Here is a 21,647-nt window from a genome sequence, read left to right on the forward strand (position 1 = left end):
TTCACAGTGTCACTGTACTCAAATGGTTTTTTCTCTACACACCCAACCACATTTCATCATTCACCATCGCCCAACTCTACTATAAGAACCATATATAATACCGGCTCTATCATAGCTCTTGACCAGGATGCTCGAATCCAACCGAATAGCATCACCACAAGCTGACGCCGGTGGTGTTCACTTACGAAGATACTTAGATTTCAGAGATATATCTGATTATGAGGCAATTGTCGGAAGATTCCACTGAAGTATAAAGAGTGAGGAAGAGGAATCGCTTTGAGGCTTTTCGTGAGCTCTTTATGGGGATTTTTTTTTTAAAATTTAAAAGTACGTAGATGAAATCATCAACGTTGTCGAAAATTAGATATTTCTAATTAGATATTTGTTGCTTTTTCCATCGAAGCAAAGAGAGTAGAGCTTTCTAGATATGTCTGGTGGTGACATACAAAGAATGTTCCGATTTCTGATCCATGGGTTTGTTTCCGATTTGGGTTTTGCTCACAATTTCAAGTTATTTAATGTTTTTCTGTTTAAATTTTTTATCAAGATCCCGGACGACCTGATGAACGATTAGATGTAGTTACGGATGCATATGTTGTTATTGCAATTGTAGTTTGGATTTGTTGGTTATGTGGACTTTGGATTCTAAGAGCTTGCACTTCTCTCTATTCATGGTGGTAGTGGGTTGCTGGTGGCACATGGTGGTTGACAGTGGTGGTTCTAGGTGGTAGTTGATGAATGCTCTTCAAGAACTATTTTCATATTCTTCGAATTCGTAGTTTTAATATTTAAAAAATCATGTAATAATAATTGAAAATTTTTAAGATTTTAAAAACCTAATAACAATAGAAAAGCCATGTCGACGTCTTGTCAGTGTCAAAGCCTGATGATGAAAATGCACATGGTATACCACAACACGTTATGACCGGTAATTACAGGTCAATGTCCCTTTTTAGCAGGTAAAAATGAACTTTATGTCTTTTAAGTACCAAAAAATAACATGAGACCATTTAAAATAGAACCTGATAGTTGGTTGGGTTACAATGACATTTACACTTGTATAAATTAGTTTATTATGGTTTGGTATCGCTCAAAAGTATATTTGCATAAGTAGTTTCAATTTAACTTATTAGTTTATTGTAGCTTCATACTGTTATTTAACACTTTGAATGTTTAGGTAGCAAAAAAATAACTTACCATCAACTTATTGCATTTTAGTACCAGATAGATAAGTTGATATTTTGTACCCCATAAATATTTTTATAATAATAATAAAATGAAAAAAAAAATGTATGTTGTTTTTAACAAGCAAATCCCAAAAACCCCCCCACAATTTTCCTTTTTTTGACGATCTATGAAAACATTTTTCATGATCAAGTAGTGGTGAGGGTGTATTTTCAATGGTTCATTAACTTGACCACTAAACTATTAATTTAGCAATATAAATTGTCATCTTGTAATTTAGTTCTGATTATTATAATTTACATAGTTGTGTTTGTTTCTTTGCTTACATACCCCAAATATTTGCTCAAGGGTTGTTTTCTTCTAAAACATTAGAAGAAAACAACCCTTGAACAAATATGTTGTTGATAAATTACAAGGAACAAAGCGCACAGACATGAATACCCTCATCAAGAAAAAAAAAAAAAAAAAAAAAACCCCTCCTATCCTATGGAGTATCAAACGCAACCTTAATTAGTAAGCACAATTTAACAATGTCAGAATGTGTTAATATTATTATGGCATGGGTCTAGTCCTTCAAGGCGTAACATTGAGGGGCAAGTTCTGCCAACCACAAATAATCAATTCTAGTAACATTGCGCACATAATTACGCGTTGTTTGAACAAGATTGTAAAATATTATGCACTCTGATTTTGCACGTCGTAGAACAGAAGTCGGGTGAATCTCCGCAATCTGACCATTTGCCAAAACCCTGTATTTCCCATTCCATCCATCATTAAACACTTGATTCATTTCTAGTCAAATTAACTTTATAAAAAAATGGTAATATTATTATTATTAATTAAATAATAAATAATACCTGTAGGTTCCATCAGGTTGCTTCAGGGCTGCATTCAGGAAATAAGAAGCAGCAAGACATCTACGAAGTGGAACCATGTCATCTCCACATGAACTTATCTTAAGCCCCATCCGTTCTACATTTTCCCGGATTTGACTGCAACATCCCACCAAATTATATATTTATTATAATACATAAGGGTATTTTTGGAAGACAAAAAAAAAACATATAAAAAAGAGAATTTAGTTACTTGTAAATGTCACGAGCATGCTTTAAGGAACGACTATTAACAAAGTTATCCTTGCACCATTTCCTCAGATTCTTTTCAGCTTTTTCTTTACTATTCTCCATTTTGTTCTTCTCTAAAAACTCAAGAGACGCACGATAAACATTAAGTAAAGTAATATGGTCTCCCTCAGGGCTCGAGAATGATTTAATAACTGTTCGCGACTGGAAAAACAAAATAAAAATCCGTTAAAATAATGAAATTTAAAATGGTGTAATGTATGCAATAATACCTCTTCTAACTTGTCACGAGGAGCATAAAAGATGGATTCAACTGATAGCATTGCAACAACTATCAACATTTCTTCCAAACAATCAAACTGAGAAGCTAGAATAAGAGCCTTTGAATCATTTGGTTCTAATGGAAGACGTGCCATTTGGTGTCCAATTGGATCTGATAATTTCTTTTCATCTGTTAAAGCACCTAGCAAGTATAATAACTCCAGTGATCTAATCACAGCCATCCTGCATTCATCAATCAATAACAAGTAATAACAATATCTTCACCTAAATCCAGTTATCTAACAAGTAACAAAACAATACTAATATGTACTTTCACTTGTTCATAGCATTTACCTATCTGGTTTCTCCATGAAGTCAAACCCAAGTATATCATCAACACCAAGAGCACTAAGCTGCAAAATAACATTAGAAAGGTTGCATCTTTTGATCTCTGGTATTGTGGAATCATCAAGTCCCTCAAATCTGCTCTCTGGATAAAGACGAAAGCATTTCCCAGCTCCTTCACGCCCTGCACGCCCACTGCAACATTAGAAAAAATTTAAATTCCAATCACATTTCCATCTTTTTTCTTTATTGTTATATTTGGTCTCTATAGATGTAGATGTGAAATCAATGTGCTTACCTTCTTTGAAGAGCTTGAGCTTTTGAAGTTTTAACAACAATTAGAGACTCAATGCCACTATCAGGAGAGTAACTCCTCACTTTCACCAATCCAGGATCAATAACATATTTAATTCCAGGTATTGTCACAGATGTTTCAGCAATGTTAGTTGCCAGTATTACCTACCAGTAACAAACACAACAATTCAACTTCAGGAAAGTAATTATTTGTGTAAAGAAAAAGCAAAACAAAACCAGTTTTATAGAGTGTAGTGTACCTTTCTGAATCCAACAGGAGCAGGAGCAAAAACCTTCATTTGCTTCTCTGATGGAAGAGAAGAGAACAATGGCAAGATTAAGACTTTCTGATTGGCTTCAGGTAGTTTCTTAAGATTCTCACGCACAAGACCCTCAATAGACTCAATCTCTTCTTGACCAGACAAAAATACAAGTATATCACCGGGCCCCTCCTCCAAATGTATCTAATAAAAACAAAATGAAGTTGTCAAAAGCTAACAAAAATAACAAGTATCAACTCCTGTTACTAGTTTCAAGAAAAAAGAAAAAACCTGAAATATTGTAACCAAAGCTGCATCCAAACAATCTGTCTCAGGTTGGGTGGTGTACAGAATATCCACTGGAAACTGCCGCCCCTGAACATGAACAGCTTTTGCACCACCAAAATACTCTGAAAACCCTCGTGCATCCAAACTAGCAGACATGATGATTAACTTTAATGGATTTAACTTTCTTACTAATTGTGGCTTCACAACACTAACACTGCTACCTTCACCTTCACCATTATTTTCTTCCTTCACCAGTGTTCCATTGTTATTAGATTCACTAAAAGTTTTTTGAGATCTCTTCTTTTGTACATCTTTCAGCAAGCCTAAAAGCACATCTGTCTGGACTGTTCTCTCATGAGCTTCATCAACAACTATAACTGAGTATCTTGAGAGATAGGGGTCCAAAAGTGCTTCCCTGTGATTATACATGTAGCCTTTATCAGCTTAATATGGTACTAGATTACATTAGCTTTCTAGTTAACAAGAATGCAGGATTATATGCTAACCTTAATAGCAATCCATCTGTCATGTATTTGATTCTTGTCGAGGTAGAGGTCATGTCTTCAAACCTAATGGAGTACCCAACTTTTTGGCCCAACTCAACACCACATTCTTCAGCTACACGTTTTGCAACAGTTACTGCAGCAACACGTCTTGGTTGAGTGATTCCAATTGTTCCTCCATCGCGACAAAACCCTCCATTGAACAAGTACTGGGGCAACTCTGTCAGAATGAAAATGAAACACTCGTATATAGCTTAATGGATTAAGTCATGTTCTTGTTGAGTTCATTAAGTCAACAAGAAACAACACCTAGAATGGAAGAGATTACTCACGTGTGGTCTTCCCGCTTCCGGTTTCACCAACAATTATCAAGGTATCATTTTTCCTGACTTCTTCAACAAGTCTTTTCTCAACTAAACAAATTACCAATTGATCAGTGAGAAAAGCCTCTAACGTACATAACAATAAGAAGAACAAAAGGTATCCTAATAGTAACTGGAAATCTTTAGCATAAGGTCTTAATCATACTAAGTAAACAAAATTGGTAAGGAGATGTTAGCTCTAACGAGCTTACAGTGCGATTGACAACTTTTCATAAACGTTTACAAGATGAGAGACTAATTCAACTTCAAATAGAAACTGATTAACACAATTACAGCAAATTTGGTTTCAAATAACAAGTAGGAACTTAAACTGTTTTATGGGGCAAAAGAAATTTAAAAGCGGAGCATATCCATATCAAGTGTGCTGTATCGAACAGGTGTACCTGAAGCAATAGGCAAAGATCTTCTCTGTTGCTCAATCTTCTGTCTCCTGAGAGAATATTAGTTCAGCATTTCGAATGCGTTAATTAACAAAGAGATAAAGCGTATTTGGTTGTGTGAGAGTTTGAAATGGACCTGGCAAAAGAGTCAGATTTCTGATCGCCGTTAAGGAGTTTAGGTCCGAATTGAGGATGATTGTTGGTGCCATTGCTGTTGGGATTGAAGTTTCTTCTGTCTCCGGTAGCCATGGAAGGCATCTCCCAGGCGAGAGAATAAGGGGTTTTAGTGGAGGCCGGAGGGACTCACCGAAAGAGGGCCGGCCAAAGGGTTTAAATTTGGTTTTATAAACCGGGACACGTCGCAGACCGGGCCCAACAAACACGGAACAATTAGGTTTGAAGTTTGATTCGTAGCTTTTAAACCGGTTAAACAAGGGGAGTGTTTGAAGTAGATGCTGATTATTTAAAGAGTGATTACAGAAATAGTCCCTTTGGTTGGTAGATTTTGCAGTTTTAGTCTCTGTTTCTAGAGTTTGTCACAAATGGTCCCTATTGCATGTTTGGACAACCCATTTAGTCTATGTCTCGGTTACCGTTTTGGTTGCTCCGTTAATGATCCTCACACGAGGGGCATTTTAGTCATTTCATGTTAACCTCTTGACAGCATAAAGACTATAATTCGTTTTCATTTCCATTAACTTCCAAAATTTGATATAAAACTTTCATCAAAATCTTAGGGATACAAAAAAACAAAGCTTTTGGATACATAACATGTTCATTAAAAATACTTTTGTAAAAAAACACTTCCATCGAAGGAATAAAAACAACTCGTAAATATACATTGTCATGTTTATGAAGAACTGTAGTGTGTTTTTGTGTGTATCCACCAGGAATGTACATATAAACATCTGCACTAGACTTGCACTAGACTTGATAGCTGAAGTAGCATACAAAATCAATTTTTTTTATCCTGCAACTCATCAATTTCTTTTCAGTCACATTTGATACACTAGTAAACAATTCTTGAATCAATCACTAAACAATTACATTTTAAGGTATCTGTAAAGTTAATGTGTGTATATACATATGGAGATACTATTGATCCCCTTGTTGTACATCTCTCATACTGATATTAAGACTGTTTCGCATTGTTCTTCTTCCAATTCCTGCATTTCCTTTTGTCATCATGGCCACAAATTCCCCATAATCGATCCTCCCATCCTAAAAGAAATTTGTACAAAATTATCAAATTCTTTCTAATGTTCCAATGAAAAAAAATAAAACAAGACAAGGGCATTCGCGTCATTTGCACAAATGAGAGAGGGTCATTCACATCTTTTGTTACATTATCTTTGGTAAAAGAAGAAAAGTACGTTGTTATTCCCTACAAACAATTTAACCAAAAAGAAACCAATTTTGTTATTTGGATTTTTTGGACTTACATTATCTTGATCGACTTCCCTGATAATATCCTCCACAAAAATATCAGTCATATTTTGATCAATACATGCTTGTTGAAGCTCATCAACTGTAATATATCCACTTCCATCCTTGTCAAAATACCTAAATGCTGCAACAAGATGCTCCTCCCGATCCAATTTGTTCAAATGCATGGTTGCTGTTACAAATTCCCCATAATCTATTGTGCCACTATTGTCCACATCAGCCTGAAATCATATCATAATAAACTCATACATCAGATAATCTTGAAAATTTTATAAACATAATTTACTACATATGAATATGATATGGCCAAAGTGAATATTGCTTTGTATTTGTATGCCATTGCTATAAGGGGATATAGGTTGTTTCAAAGTAAAATGTTGTAGTAGGAAAAAAATCAAAAAAAATGGAAGTAGAATGCTATTAAAAACAAATAAATGGGTATTTCTATAACTTTCTTTATTGAGTGATTAAATAAATACTAATCTTACTGCATCCATAAGATCTTGAATCTCTGTATCCTTTAATGTTGAACCAAACCTTTTTAAACCAGCTTTGAGTTCATCAAATGTTATTGCACCACTATTATCTGTATCCATTGACTTGAACATTTCCCTCAAACCTGCAATCTCTTCTTCTGATAAACTTTCAGCTATTACCTGTCAGCATACAAGAAAAAGCAACATACTTTCATTTATTTTTTTATCATAACATCTAATTTCATTAGTAGACATTATTAAATTATGTACCCTTAAAGCCATCTTCTTTAACTTATTCATTGCTGAGAACTGCTTCAAACGAGAAAGAACAGCAGGATCAAGTGATCTATCTAGAGCAACCCCATTTTCACATATCCATGGATGACCTGTTCTAATTACATAACATAAAATAACATAACAGAAAACTGTTTTGTGTGTATTGGATTGGGAATAAGACTAATGTTAATGGGATAAAAGACAAAAAAGAGGGACTCCTTCTCGGTCTCTTGTCTGTGTAAAAGACGAAAATGCCCTTGTCAACGTGTGTGGGAAGAAAGATAAGTAAACATACATAGGACTTGATGGGCTGTTAAGCGCTTTGAAGGTTGAGAGCATAACATCTTCTGTATAAGATCCTTTCCACTATCTGATATAAGAGGCCATGGGTCCGATTCAAAGTCAATATGAGCCTTCAACACCGCATCAAATATCCCCTGTTGTGTTTCTACACAAAAAATAAAAAATAAAAAAGTTAGGACTAAATTAGGAAAGTAACACACACATATATATAACTTAGCAGATTAAGTTTTCTCCCCATTAAGTAAAAAATCAACAATACATCATATTACATAACATACCTGCCCAAAATGGAGGTACACCACTTAGAAGTATATAAAGTATGACTCCAGCTGTCCACACATCTGCTTCAGGACCATAACTCTTTTTAAGCACCTCAGGTGCAACATAATACGGGCTTCCAACCACATCTTTGAAAATTTGACCTAAGAAAATCATCCCATTAATTTTAATATTACACACAAAAGTCAGCAATCAATTAAAGGTCTTAGGGTAAGTTGTAAGTAATACTTTCTATTAACTTCACCTGGTTTGAAAAAAACCGAGAGTCCAAAATCAATTGCTTTGAGTGAAAAATCATCATCCCTATTAATCAATAAGAAATTCTCTGGTTTCAAATCTCTATGCATAACACCAAGTGAATGACATGCCTCAACAACACCCACAATGATCTTTGTCAATTCAGCTGCTTTCCTTTCACTATATTGTCCTCTTTGAATAATCCGATCAAACAATTCTCCGCCATTACAAAGCTCCATTACAATATGAACATACAAAGTATCTTCATATGCTCCCTTTATTGTTACAATGTTTTTGTGCCCTGTTAAATGGTGCATTATTTGAATCTCCCTCCTAACATCCTCCACATCCTCTTTACAAATCAACTTCCTTTTTGAAATTGACTTGCATGCGTAGTTTATACTTGTTGAATTCTCAGTGCATAAATAGGTTGTGCCGAATTGACCTTGACCAAGCTTTTGACCTAATGTGTAAAGATCCCGAATGTTGGCAGTTTTATGACCAAGAACAGAATAAGCCTGGTTGGTATTGTGGTGGTTCATGGTGGTTTCTTTAAGTACAAACTCAGAAGTGGGATTGGAATTGGAATTGGGATTGAGAATGGAATTGGAATTAGAATCCTTTTTTCAGGAGCTCTTTGGATGCCCGATTTTTGAGGGTTTGAGGAGGTGTTAGATTTAGGGAAAGAAGGGTTTTCTTTGGAACTTGATCGGGATTGGGGATTATTGGAGCTTTGATTGATTCTTACTGCAAAAGATCCGCGACATGTATTGCCCATAAAAACAATTGAGATTCTGCCATAGTTATGAAAGTTTCAGCTTCTTCCTCATCCCATTTTATCCTCATCAAATTTACTGCAAGTAAGCATAGTTTTCAACCAGTTAGACACAATATAGATGTTATTGTTGTTAATTTTACTACGAATGAACATAATTGCCTAACAATTTTGCGAAAATACAAGCCATTCTCGTCAAATTTGTTGCACATAAACATTTTTTTCTACCAATTTGCCCAATTAGCCACAAAATACATGTTATTTTCATCAAATTTACTGCACGGAATATAACTTTTTTTACCAATTTGCCCAATTAGCCACAACACACCATGCTATTCTCATCGATGTTACTGAAAACAAATGCAATTTACTACCAATTTGCCATAGACATCCTAAAATTGTGATATCAACAATCTAAAAGGCAAACCCCTACCCCTAATTGATTGCCTTCAAAATGCTATATTATATGCAAGAGATCGGGTAGGAGAAATAATCTTGAAATTACGAAAAGTCTATCATTCATTAAACACATTATGAATCTTCCTAATTGAGGAAAACCCACGTGAGGAGGACGCATGGACTGATTCTTGACAGAGATCATATAAAAAAATTCTTGAAATTTGATTAATGAACGTGTACGAATGCATGTAACGGGTAATTAATAAGAGGAAAGGCGAGTACAGATCTAGTAAACTACCGGTTGAACGAGGGAAATGAAAATGGCAATCACGTCGGAGGAAGAAGAAGGAAATGATTATGAATGTACTATTGGGTGCATGGGTGTGTTTGAATGGAAAAGGAATTATGATTTTTTTGTACGAGAAATTCCGATCCTTCCCCTTGTTGTTGTCGTTGACAATTAATCGAATAATGATCGGAGTGGGCGACAAAGAAAGATTTTATGACGGAGCTGACACGCCGTCTCCCTGGCCTTTTTCTTTTTCTCTCGAGTCTTGAACTTCTACGTCTACAAAAATGTATATATTTTATTGAGTAAATTACAAAAATGGTACTTGTGGTTTGGTAAAAATAGTAGGTTTGGTCCAATCTTTGGAGAATTGATAGGTTGTATCCATATGGTTTAAACAGTTACATTGTTGGTCCTTTTTTGCTAACATCGTTAACAATAAGACATTAAGTATTAATACCAATTTACCCTTTTTTATGTTTTTCTCTATTTTTCATTTCATTTTTTATAATTACTAAGCTGCAAGGACTATTTTTGTAAAAACTAGAAATCAAGAACCTAATAATTTATTCCCTCTTTATCACTCGCTACAAACAAACATCCTACCTCCATCACCATGTATGACCACCCTTTGACCATCACCACCACCACTTCTTATGCCTCCATCATCACCGCCTCCGGCTCCATTTCCATCACCACAACCTATTTCCATCATCTATTTCTCTCATCATAAATCCTTAATCCATAATTGCTTTACATCATCGTCGCCCTTGAGGAAACCCATATGCTCACCTTCTTGCTGCTACACGTTGGCGTACACCTTTAGAAACCATACCCTCGAGATTAAGAAAGTATTAGAACATCTACATACGGGATTTCGGAAGCTGATAATCAATGCAAGTCTCAAGTCAAAGAACATGTGGATCAAAATTATTAGCCATCTGTGTCGAATTTTGGTCTACACGCCTTCTTGAAACCAGATGCACATATGGAAATTCTGGAAAAAGCTATTGTTAAGGGATATAAATCAATATATTGTCGAAAATGAAATATATGAATGTGGTCACTATGCAATGGTATTTTTGATATTTTTGTCTCATTAACGACTAGTGGGTAGCAGCAAAATCCGTGTTTTGTTGTCATAGAAAATGTATTTCACTGTAAACTATGAAAAAATGGATCTCCTACATCACCTTCCTCTTCCTCATCTTTATTCGCCTGAAAAGTGGATTCCAATGATTATTTATTAAATTTTGTTTTAGATTTCTTTATACGTGTTTAATATCTCTCTAAGTTGGAGGACTATGACATCCCTATTTTCCAAAACCAAATAAAACTTTTCTTTATGCCTTTAAAACCATGTTGTCTTTGTTTGCGAAAAATCTCAGTATATTAAAACATTCTGAGTGTAGATGTTGTTTCAAAATAATAGAAACCCTAAGGATGTCATAATCAGTACACAACATGAGTTACAACATAAAGACATATCAGTCCTGAATATTATTGTAGATTGTCTCTTATTCGCTCAGCATCCTAATCAAGCTCCAACAGTTTTAGCACCGTTGCCTGTGATACATATAATTTGAGTGTGTCAGGTTTGGAACCTAGTGAGACACATAGGGCTTTTAATCCCATAATATTATTATGATAACTCATATATAAACTATTGGGTTTTGAGCATTCTAACACTCCTAAGGTGTTCATGCTACCCTAAATACCTTGGATCTATGTTTTCTCTATTATACATGCAAATATGAACTTTCCAAGGTATTTCCTCTAACTAGCATACAATTGTCATATACAACACAAGAATCTAGTTAGGATAACATACCTTATTGTGGAGCTTGAAGTCTTGATGTATCTAGCCTTAAGAGCTTAGCCCCAATAGCATGGAAGACTCAAGTGGAATCACAACATATCATGGACAAAGAATGAACTTGAGAGAGAATCTCCATGCACCAAAAACTCCATGAACTCTAAGACTAGAGTAAGTCACGATTTTTGGGCTAGAAGCATCTATTTATATGTGTGAGGAATCCAAGAGTCATGGCTATAACCCATAACCCAAATCCATACTCATGGGTTTAATGATCCATGGTTCATGTAGACCAACTCTTTATGTATCCATACAAAAACTTGGTCCAACATGGATCATAATCCCAACACATATAAATTTAAATAATTAACATAATTAGTCCCCATAGATTTAATTAGTCTCTTTTGATCACTAAATTAATTCCAAATTAATTCTTGATCAATACTAATTAAAACACATGATTTCATATTAATATATTATAACTTATAATATATTAATAAATCATATCCAACATCTTCTCTCAAAATTCCATCCTAACAAATTGCCCTGATGATATGCAACCCAAATGGACCATGCTACTCTCGGGTCAAGTACATACCAATAATAGTTATGGGCTTAAACATCTAATCCAACAGTCTCCCACTTGGATGGGTCTAAAACTATTATTGCAAGTACGATTTCATAACCTGACTAGCAATCACAGCTCTTAAAGCCGCTGTCGAACTCTGAACAAATCAAATGATGCGCCCATTAGATAAGTGATCATATATTCCTCCATTCTAGATATCATATGGACTGAGACATGGATTATAATCATTCTCTCTGTCCGTTTGTTGTTTCCCGATTTTCGATTTATGACAATTGACTAATTGAACAAATCAAACCAGTTCAAGCTTGGCCAAGCACTTAGGGGTGTCATCACTAAATAATCGAGGGGCCCACAAATATCGCTTTTATCCTTATGAGGTAAAAGGAATGGATAAACTTTGACTCATATGCTTGTACCAACTATTTGTTGAATCATACACAAAGGCACGTTTTATAACATCAAGTTTGATGTGTTTTTGTACAATCAATGTATAACCAACTCATAGTCAACATCTCATATCCCTAGGTTTGAAGAATATAAGATATTATCGTCTCATGATTCACTCGTGATAAAATCCATGAAGTGATTCAAATGAGCGTGGGTTTAATCCAATACTCAGAACTTATGAGCACTCATGAATGTTGTAGTAACCATTGCTATGTCTAATGCACCTTAGACAAATCTTACAAGCCAGATTCATGACAGTCTTGATTCATATCTACTTCCAACATATGACCAATTGTGGATGGTTTGAATAACTTAGTCATTCAAGAAGAACGACCTAGTTATTCTGGAAGTCAAAACATGCAAAGTGAACACAAGAATAATACTTAATCCTATATGGCCCCAAACTCTTGAGTGTAAATAAAAACCATTTTATCTCAGCACCATATTGATTACTCATTATTCATTGTTTCGATTTATCAACTTAATACTTGAATTGAAACAATAGTCATGCCATGCACCAAGCATGCATACTATGTTTACCTATGGTCCTTTCTTTTGTGAAATAGATCAATTGAACACAACTCCAATGATGCTCAATTCACAATCCCAATCCCTTTTGTAAATGTAAGAATATCAAACTCTTGCCATTTACTGTAATTTGTTAGATTCTAAATTTATATGCAATGATTCTCTTGTAATGACTATTCACAAAAGTCACAAAGACTTGGCAACAGACATTACAAAGTATTACAATGGAGATCAATTCCAAGGAAACGAAGTCTCATATTCAAAGTACATTCCTTTGAACATCCTTCTTTGCATTAAGTTTTCTAATCTTACACAAATTCAGAGAATAACTTCCACCTATGGAAACAATTCCATATTACCATTGTGACTATCACTTCTAAACAAGAGTTGCCTCTTTTCAGAATATGTCAATATGGTCCTTTCCAAAGTTTAACACTATACTTCCAATTGTCCACGATTAACCAATCTTTGGTAAACCTCAGATTGTCCTCGACAATTACTTAATCATTTTAGTCATATCCAATTCTATTCCTTTTCCCTCTTAATGCCCTAAGCATTTGGAAAATTTAGAATGGATGTAATCGATCCTATACCCGAAGCATATGGGACACGATTCATGCTATAAAAAATTTTATTTTCCATGTTCTCACAATTCGAACTATGAAGAGGGATGCCGTAATCATAATCAAATTTTGAGAATGCCACATATATAGAATTTCCTTATGTTGAACCATTCCAACATAACATTCATATATATCCTTGACTAAAGCTGATTAAAATCTCAATCTAAGCTTGTAGAATTGGAATAAAGTATAAAATCCTCTCCCTTAATTATAGCAAAACAACTTTTCAAACCCGAATTGAAACTTTTGTTTTCTATAGTTAACATTGCTAACTTGCAACATTTAACATAATAATCATGCTCCCACTAACATAATGATTATTAGCATAACACTTATGCTCCCACTAGATTTTGCATGTATCCAGAAATCAGTTGGACATCTTGAAATCAATACTTTATTGACTTTCTTACCAAAGTTCAGATTTCTAATACGAGATGCTTTGTTAAGACTTTATCAAAATCATACACCTTTCCTTAGATAGCTCACATGTTTGTCTAAACAATTATGCAGAGGGATGCTGTAATCATAATGTTTAGACCTTCTGCCATTCTCACAAGTCCATGTTAGTGTGCCGGTTAACCACACGCACTCCACTAATGACTTTGAGAATGCAAATATCACAATTGCTATCTACTTAAAATCTACTTAGTGAAAGAGTTTCCTCACCATCATTTTCATGAATCGGAGAGAAACCTTATGAGACTTAGATTTTTTTAAGGTGTAAGTGTTCCTATCCATGTGAATTTGTCATAACCATAATCATAAGACAAGGTTAGTGACAAATCCAAACTCATATGGACTGAACTTGCCCAATCTCATTTTTTTTGCCACCCGACAGCACAAGTTCCTACCAATGCTTCCAGGTTGTTATGCAAAAAATTTAGAACTTATAGAACTCACAAGCATATTCAACTTAAACTGGAATGGGCACAAAAACATAAATATGTCAACACAATGGGTTACAAACCTCAAGTTGTGTGCTAGCGATTAAACAATAGGTTTTATTCTTGATTAGCCCTTGAAACTTCTCCAAGATCTTTAAGACTCCCACTGTCCTCTTGACATATGAGATTCTCTTGTCAAGAACCATTCCTTGACAAAACACATATTCAAGAGTTAGTGTGGATCCTTATTAAGATAAACATAATTGGTCTTGGTTGGTCTCTGTTTTATCCAAAACATCACAACTTTCCAATTTCAAATATTCAAGAGTAAGAAACATGTTACTCTTACATTTGAAAAGTGTTAGAAACCTTTCTTAAAATTATGTCACTCAAGTTACAATTGGTGGTTGTCGAGGCCAACACAAATAATAACCCTAAATATTACACACTAAAATAGTGTATAGTGGTAAAGGGATCGAATCCACGGAGATTGGTTCAATTTATAACTCTATGAAAAATCTCTTTGTAAAAGTACTCGTAAAATGACAATAAAAATAAATGGGGGGTTTTGGTGTTTTGAAATACTTGAAACAAACTAGAGTTAACTATGATTTAAATAGACAAATGCAACAAAAATAAGAGTTTGATGTAAAATCAATAAAGGAGAGATTGTTGACTTAAAGTTTCCTCACTTTGACTTTTGATGAACATATCATTAGAATCCAATGGTGCAATACTTTGATTTAAATCCTTAATTTGGCTATAGCAATCCAAGGAGCTTGAGATTACCTAGACTTTTCTTAATTGTTGAAATGGCTAGAGAAGCTCATAACAATTTCCTTAGTCAAAGTCACTAATTCCAAATAGCATGTAATTAGTGAAAGTCAACTAGCATTAAGAACCAAAAAGTCACCAAATCCAAGAGTGGTCAAATGCTTTCACCACCATGTTGGAGGAAATGTTTTTATGATTGTGTGAAGCAAAAACAACACAAAAATCATTTGTTGCTTGCTAATTTGAGGATCATTTACTTAATCAAGAAATTAGCCAACTAATCACCACAAACATATTTAAACTCATGAATAAAAACATACTAGTATTGATAATATGATAAAACACAAAACAATTCCATAAAGATTTAAGATCAAGTTCTTGGATTCTTCAACATCCAACAAAAGTTCAAAAGATTCAACAAAAAGTCAACCAAGATTTGCTTAGCCAAGCATGGCTAAACTCAAATGAACAAAGTTAGATGAGATTGTACCAAACATTTGACAAGATTCAAGAGATGATAAGAAGATATTCTTCAAGTGTTCTTGGCCTCCAAAAGTGCTCCAAACTCCAGAGAGAACGTCTCAAAATCGGACCTTCAAGATTAGGCTAAAGAGGCACACCAAACTTCCCAAAATAGAGCTCTTAGCAAAATCCCGAAATTGCCCTAGTCAGGAACCCACGCGGGTCGCGGGGAATCTTACACGGGCCGCGGGCTCTGACGGGTAATTTTGGGCTTCTTCAAGTTTTGGGCCCCCACAGCTAATCCATTGGCCCAGTTCGAATCCAATCAACTCCTAGCCCATTTTTCTTCAATATATCTTCAATTGAAGCCCAATTTGTCTATCCACATCACTCTAAACTTCCGCAAACTCCCAAATATTGATCTTGCACACTCAAGAATTCTCCCACGTTTTTCAAATTTAAAGCTCAATTCTTCCAAGTCTTCAAGCAATTGACAGGTCCACCCCATGAGTCACCTTCATAACCATCAAGCACGAAATCCCCAATTCCTTTCAAGCCCAATCGCCTCCCAAGAGTGTCGCCCCGCTAGTTTCCAAGAAAATCTGCAATAATGCTCAAGAAACTAGAAAGTACCCCGAAATGGTCATAAAAATAACAAAAGGGAAAATATGCATGGAAGTTAACTAAAATGCAAATGAAATGTACTAAAATAAACTATAAAAATAAGTAAATAAAATGAAGCTATCAACAATCTTAGAGTATGACTCTAAGACTTGTTTTGGAACGAAGTATGATTTATCTTGTGATTTAACCATTTCAACAATTCATGATTCCTCTCCTTAGTCAAACAAGTGCACTAAGGTGTACTTAGAGAATCAATTGTGATATGGTTTCATAATCACTAAGATAGTCATAAAACAAGATACTCAAGTACTCTCCCATCTCTTCAGATTGGAGAAACTTTTATCTTTCTGCCTTATTTGATTCTACTTATCTGTTCTGCGATATATTGAAACTTTTGCAATGTTTCAAAATTACACTTAAACTTGTAAGCATAACCATATTTACTAAACTTTTGTAAATCATAACGAATAATCGTGTTGACCTTTGTGGTGAACCTGATCAATGCACAACCAAGTGTACCCAATCCTTTAGTCCTTCACTCGACTCACACATACATGTGAACAAGGTCTTAGTCTTAATTTCCTAAAGATGAAAATTCTCATTCATCACACAGTACAACTTGCATGATTTCAAGTTTCTATCCAACCGAAACTTGGGTGATGAGAATCTTTCCTTATTTGATAAATTATGACACTACCATAAATGAAAGAATCAAATCCATTTTCTAATATTGATATCAATGAAATCATATAAACAACAATTTTCACAAATGCCATTGTAAGGATACTTAAAATAAATAAAATCAAACCTTTTCTTTTATTTTAAAACTTGTGGGAAAAAAAACTTATCCTTACAATGCAAATACATATGAAAACATGTTGTTATCTATTCCTAAGCAATATATCATAACTCTTAAGTAGCAGCTCAAAATTTTGATCATCGAACCATGCAATCGAAATCCATCTTCGTGATCAGAATCATCATACCCCTTTGATTCTTCCAAAACATCAAAATGTAATTACATTACATCATGTATTAAGAATCTCCAAAAGAGACTTCATAAAGTTGTAGAGTCAAACTTTTTGATTTTACCATCCTTATGATCTTTCAGGTAAATTGGACAGCTTCGCAACCAATGTCCCTTTTCTTGGCAATAGAAACATATGGACTCTTTGGAAATGGTACACGAGGCTATCTCAGACTTAGCCTTTCTCTTTACCATTAGGTTAAATGACTTGACCATGGCCGATGTAACGCCTGTGTTTCTGGGCTTGTCATTAATGTTGATGTAATAGTGTAGGTTAACCTTTGTAACCCATTTTGAGATAATAGAAGTGTATTATGTGTTTTGTGCTTAATTGTGTGTCTTAATGTAATTAAGAATAAAAAATAAGTGTCAAAATAAAATGTTAGATAAAGCTGATATCTATGTATAATGTTGTAGTAGTTGAAACGAGGTTTCCGAATATATAAAGAATGCCAAAATCCGAGTTATAACGAAGAAGTTATGATCTGTCGAAGTTTTGCGACAGAACCGGCAACGTTGAATGACGTAAAAAGTGAAATTTATGTTAGAGCGATATTTAGCCTTAGTGATTTAAACGAAAGTCGTAGAGTTCGTTAAACCGAGAGCGTGCATAAAAAGAACGCCCAAATCTGACTTCGTATGAGGACGTTATTATTTTTCTAAGTTTCGACTTAGCAGTATGCAACCCGAATACTCGATTTGAGACCGAGCGGTTTTTAGCCGAAATAATCTAAACGAGAATCGAAGATCTCGTTAATAGTAGTAAAACGATAAAAAGATAGGTAAAAACGGACGTCGGATGAAGAAGTTATGAATTTATAACGAAACATTCCTGTCCCGGCCTACTAAAAATAAATAATAAAAATAAAGTCAAAATTAGCCGACGGAGTCTAAACAAAAGTTGTAGAGCATAGTCTCACCTACGCGGAGATATAAAGAACGTCGAAAACGGAGTTGGTATGAGGAAGATATGAATTTTTGAAGTTTATTAAATATTTTCGATATTTAATTTAAATATAAAATAACCGATATTATCCGGGGGGAGTCAGCGATCCTATCCTCATTACGCCCAGCGTAAATCGAAGTTCCAGCCCCCTATAAAAGGATGTCGAGGGCAACCGAGTTCTTTACTCATTTCTTCCCATTCTCTCGCGTTTTTGCATCGTTTTTCGTGCAAGAATTATCCCGAAGCCCCGAAGATCCCGAGAAGTAAGATTCCGGAGCCGAAGCTCTGCCTGCGAGGAGCCCGGTTTTTGTGAAGATCTTCCAGATCTACCGAAGAATACTACTTCTACAAGTCGTAGTGTTGTTCGATCATCTTCTGATCAAGTGAGTGTGTAGTTACTTTCTTCTAACGCATAACTATGAAGTATTTTATACGATATACGTGTTATGTGTATATTTTGTTGTTATATGTGTGAATGTATATTAATTTTCTTCTATCTCATAGATATGATTTATTCTCTATAAAATACGTGTTATGTGTATGTGTCTCATCTGTTGATTGGAATATGTATTGAATAAGAATGTTATACAGGTTTTAAACTATGTATAAAAATATATTTTTTTATCTACTAATATGTTGGGTAGAACATGGGTAGATAGTTGATGTGTGATAAACAGATGAGAGGCCTCGATGTTGTTGTTGTTGATCTAGTTATTCAGCGAAGTATGGATAACGACCACAGACTCTTTCTAGACAGTCATGTGGAACGCTAGCAGGTTCATAACCTGTAGGTGTTGTGAACGATGTGTTCACCGGTGTACTCTATCCCCCTCATGGTTGCCTTTAGAATATCTATTGTTGAGGAAACCCCTTAGCAGTAATGTCTGTCCCGATGAAAATCCTAGATTAGGTCCCTTGAGATAGATGTTGTTTTAGGGACATAAAGTGAGGATAACGGGAATGGGTAATCGGGTTATTGTTGGTTGGTGAAATTAAATATAATTATTTATTGTGGGTTGAAAACCCTATATGCTCACCAGACTCCCAAGCCTGACCCACTCTGTTTATTCGTATTACAGGTAGTGGCGCGAGGGCATAAGATGGTTGAATCATCAAGTTGTTTTGTTTACAAGTCTGTATATGTATATATTTGTTGAATGACTTGTAATGTTATCGTTTATGTTTTATGATCTGTATCGGAACATGACATCCCGAGTTTTGATTATATAATGAAAATGCATCTCTTGATGAAATGTTTTGATAAATATTATTTTATCATATTTTGTTTTGGGAACAAATTCCGCAACTCTTTTAAATCAAAAGGATTTACTCTGAAATTATTTTAAAAAGCATAAATGAAATCGGTCTTTTCTGGCCGTGATTTTGGGGATGTCACAGCCGACCCCTTTCCATTGGGATGAGAAAGCTTTTCTGCACTTTCAATGTTGCCATTACCAATGTCCATGGAAGCATGGGAAGTAGATCTTCTAATAAAATTTCCTTTACCATTGCTCCAAATCATTGTTGATTCAGTAGCATCGAGCAAATATGTAAGATCATTAAGGGTCATGTCATAGTCTATTACATAGTAGTCCTTAAAGAACTTACAATGTGACTTAGAAAGTGATTGAAGAACCCAGTCAACAGTCAACTTCCTTAAGACTTTGACACCCAACTCTCTCGGCTTGCCACTATGTGACTTAATCTCCAAGATGTAAGCACATATAGACTTTGCTTGCCAAATAGGGATTGAGTGACCTTGAACTTGTGGGTCAGGGAGAATTATTGGAGGAGGTGGAGGAAGTGAAATATGATTTCCAGTCCCATTAATGCACAACAAAGGGATTAATCTTTCACCTTGATTGCCATTTAGGATATCATCTTCATTAGGAAATCTCTATCCAAAAGGATGAGGAAGACCATATTTGTCTGAACTTAGACATCTATGAGGGAGAAATTCAAGTTTCAGTTGATTTAAGTCCTTAACATAACACCCAATATGAAATATTAAGGCTAGGACCCAACAAACTATTTTACAACTTGGAAGAGGGATGTCGTAATCCAAGCTACAAAATATTTGAAGGTAGGTAAATGACGATTTACCAATTTCCACCATGAAAAACAAAATAAATTATTAAGTTTTAATTGGATTTGAAACTCCTAGATCTTTTGAGATTCATTGAACTTTCAATGGCTTGTTTAAATATCGATTGTGCCCTCTCAAGTTTGTGACTGGGATGCCTAGGATCACAAACAAGGTGTGAATAACCATGAAAATTGACTTGGTACCCCTAATTTTATCACCCAATCGATGTGTCGGTTAACCACACACACTCCACCGATCTATGATAAAACTTAAGTCACCCTTTGCCACACATTGTCAGTCCCATGTTAGTGTGTCGGTTAACCACACACGCTCCACTAACGACTTAACAAGGGTGCAAAGTGTAATTTCATGGGTTAACACCAAATTTACATTTTCCTAAGTAACTAAGATTGAGAATTTATAAGTGTTTAGTTACTTAGTATTTATCATTATACTTTTAATGAAGGGATAATTATACTCATTTCCTACCCGTTCGGCTAATGACCCTCCACCAGTCAAGGAAGCGGTGGGTGAGAGTGGACACCCATTAAACTGTCATTTTATAGGCAGTAACCTTATACCCCCTTATAGACTGGCTTCGTGAATAAGGCCTACTAACGGTAAGATTGACTTTACTCTTATACATATATATATATATATATATATATATATATATATATATATATATATATATATATAATCATTAACTATTAATATTATATAGTATAAGGGTTGAATTTTAAACTATTAAAATTCTTGGGTTTGATTTGGAATTCAAGTATACATGGGGAGGTAACTTTGCAAATTCCAAAACTTGAGGGCAAGTTTTGAAACTTTTCAGAACTCTTAGCTTTTCATAACTTATGAGTTTAATTAACGTTTTAAAAAACTTTAATGAAGAGACTCTTGAACATCCATAACTTGAGGACAAGTTATGGAGTTTATAAAACTATTTATGACAAAAAGACTCTTCATGTTTCTTAACCTATGATTTTAATAACTTTTTAATGAGACTTTTCATATAACTTGAGGACAAGTTACAAAAACACATATTATAAATAACTTTTAGATTAATTTGGATTGAAAACAACTATCACAAACATATCTAGCAATATTTATAATCTTGATTAAACTCATATGAACAACACAATTCAAATCAAACAATTTTCATTTAATTAGCCTAATCATTAAATTAATACAAAACATGAAACTTTTGTCAATTATCTTTTGAATTGGATTAGAATGATCATTACCACATCAAAAATAGGTTTTATAAGTCCAAACCAGTTTAAGGTAATGATTCTAGACCAATTTCAGCCTTAAAACTCAAAGATATGATGTCTGGGGGTCCAACTCGTCGAGTGCATGAACCAACTCGAC

General features: G+C 34.6%; 2 protein-coding genes across 2 annotated transcripts; both read right to left on the reverse strand.

Annotated features, from left to right (window-relative positions):
* Positions 1-1,708: 1,708 nt before the first annotated feature.
* On the reverse strand, positions 1,709-5,334 carry LOC145102378 (RNA helicase family protein). Its single transcript, XM_079039765.1, has 12 exons — positions 5,118-5,334; positions 4,985-5,031; positions 4,551-4,631; positions 4,222-4,438; positions 3,719-4,130; positions 3,428-3,631; positions 3,172-3,332; positions 2,883-3,068; positions 2,540-2,771; positions 2,272-2,471; positions 2,043-2,177; positions 1,709-1,934 (listed from the first exon to the last, which is right to left on the reverse strand). Exons 1-12 carry the CDS (start codon positions 5,237-5,239, stop codon positions 1,751-1,753), a joined length of 2,181 nt encoding a protein of 726 aa, XP_078895891.1. The 5' UTR covers positions 5,240-5,334; the 3' UTR covers positions 1,709-1,750.
* Positions 5,335-5,947: 613 nt separating this feature from the next.
* LOC145102379 (calcium-dependent protein kinase 4) lies at positions 5,948-8,684 on the reverse strand. The gene is made up of 7 exons (XM_079039766.1): positions 8,006-8,684; positions 7,761-7,904; positions 7,475-7,627; positions 7,174-7,289; positions 6,916-7,083; positions 6,424-6,648; positions 5,948-6,202 (listed from the first exon to the last, which is right to left on the reverse strand). The coding sequence occupies exons 1-7, from the start codon at positions 8,538-8,540 to the stop codon at positions 6,077-6,079; spliced, it is 1,467 nt and encodes a 488-aa protein (XP_078895892.1). The 5' UTR covers positions 8,541-8,684; the 3' UTR covers positions 5,948-6,076.
* Between the last annotated feature and the right edge of the window lie 12,963 nt (positions 8,685-21,647).

This window comes from Lactuca serriola, chromosome 4 (genome assembly GCF_051521515.1).
Source record: "Lactuca serriola cultivar US96UC23 chromosome 4, Lser_US96UC23_V15, whole genome shotgun sequence".
NCBI lineage: Eukaryota > Viridiplantae > Streptophyta > Magnoliopsida > Asterales > Asteraceae > Lactuca > Lactuca serriola.

Bases quoted from the DNA above. Each gene is read 5' to 3' on its own strand.
- LOC145102378 (XM_079039765.1), bottom strand. From the start codon at position 5,239: ATGCCTTCCATGGCTACCGGAGACAGAAGAAACTTCAATCCCAACAGC. The intron at 4,632-4,984 runs GTACACCTGTTC...TAATTTGTTTAG, and splicing joins ATCTTTGCCTATTGCTTCAG to TTGAGAAAAGACTTGTTGAA. The intron at 4,439-4,550 runs GTGAGTAATCTC...TCATTCTGACAG, and splicing joins CGGAAGCGGGAAGACCACAC to AGTTGCCCCAGTACTTGTTC.
- LOC145102379 (XM_079039766.1), bottom strand. From the start codon at position 8,540: ATGAACCACCACAATACCAACCAGGCTTATTCTGTTCTTGGTCATAAA. The intron at 7,905-8,005 runs GTGAAGTTAATA...TGATTTTCTTAG, and splicing joins CTCGGTTTTTTTCAAACCAG to GTCAAATTTTCAAAGATGTG. The intron at 7,084-7,173 runs GTACATAATTTA...GTATGCTGACAG, and splicing joins TAAAGAAGATGGCTTTAAGG to GTAATAGCTGAAAGTTTATC.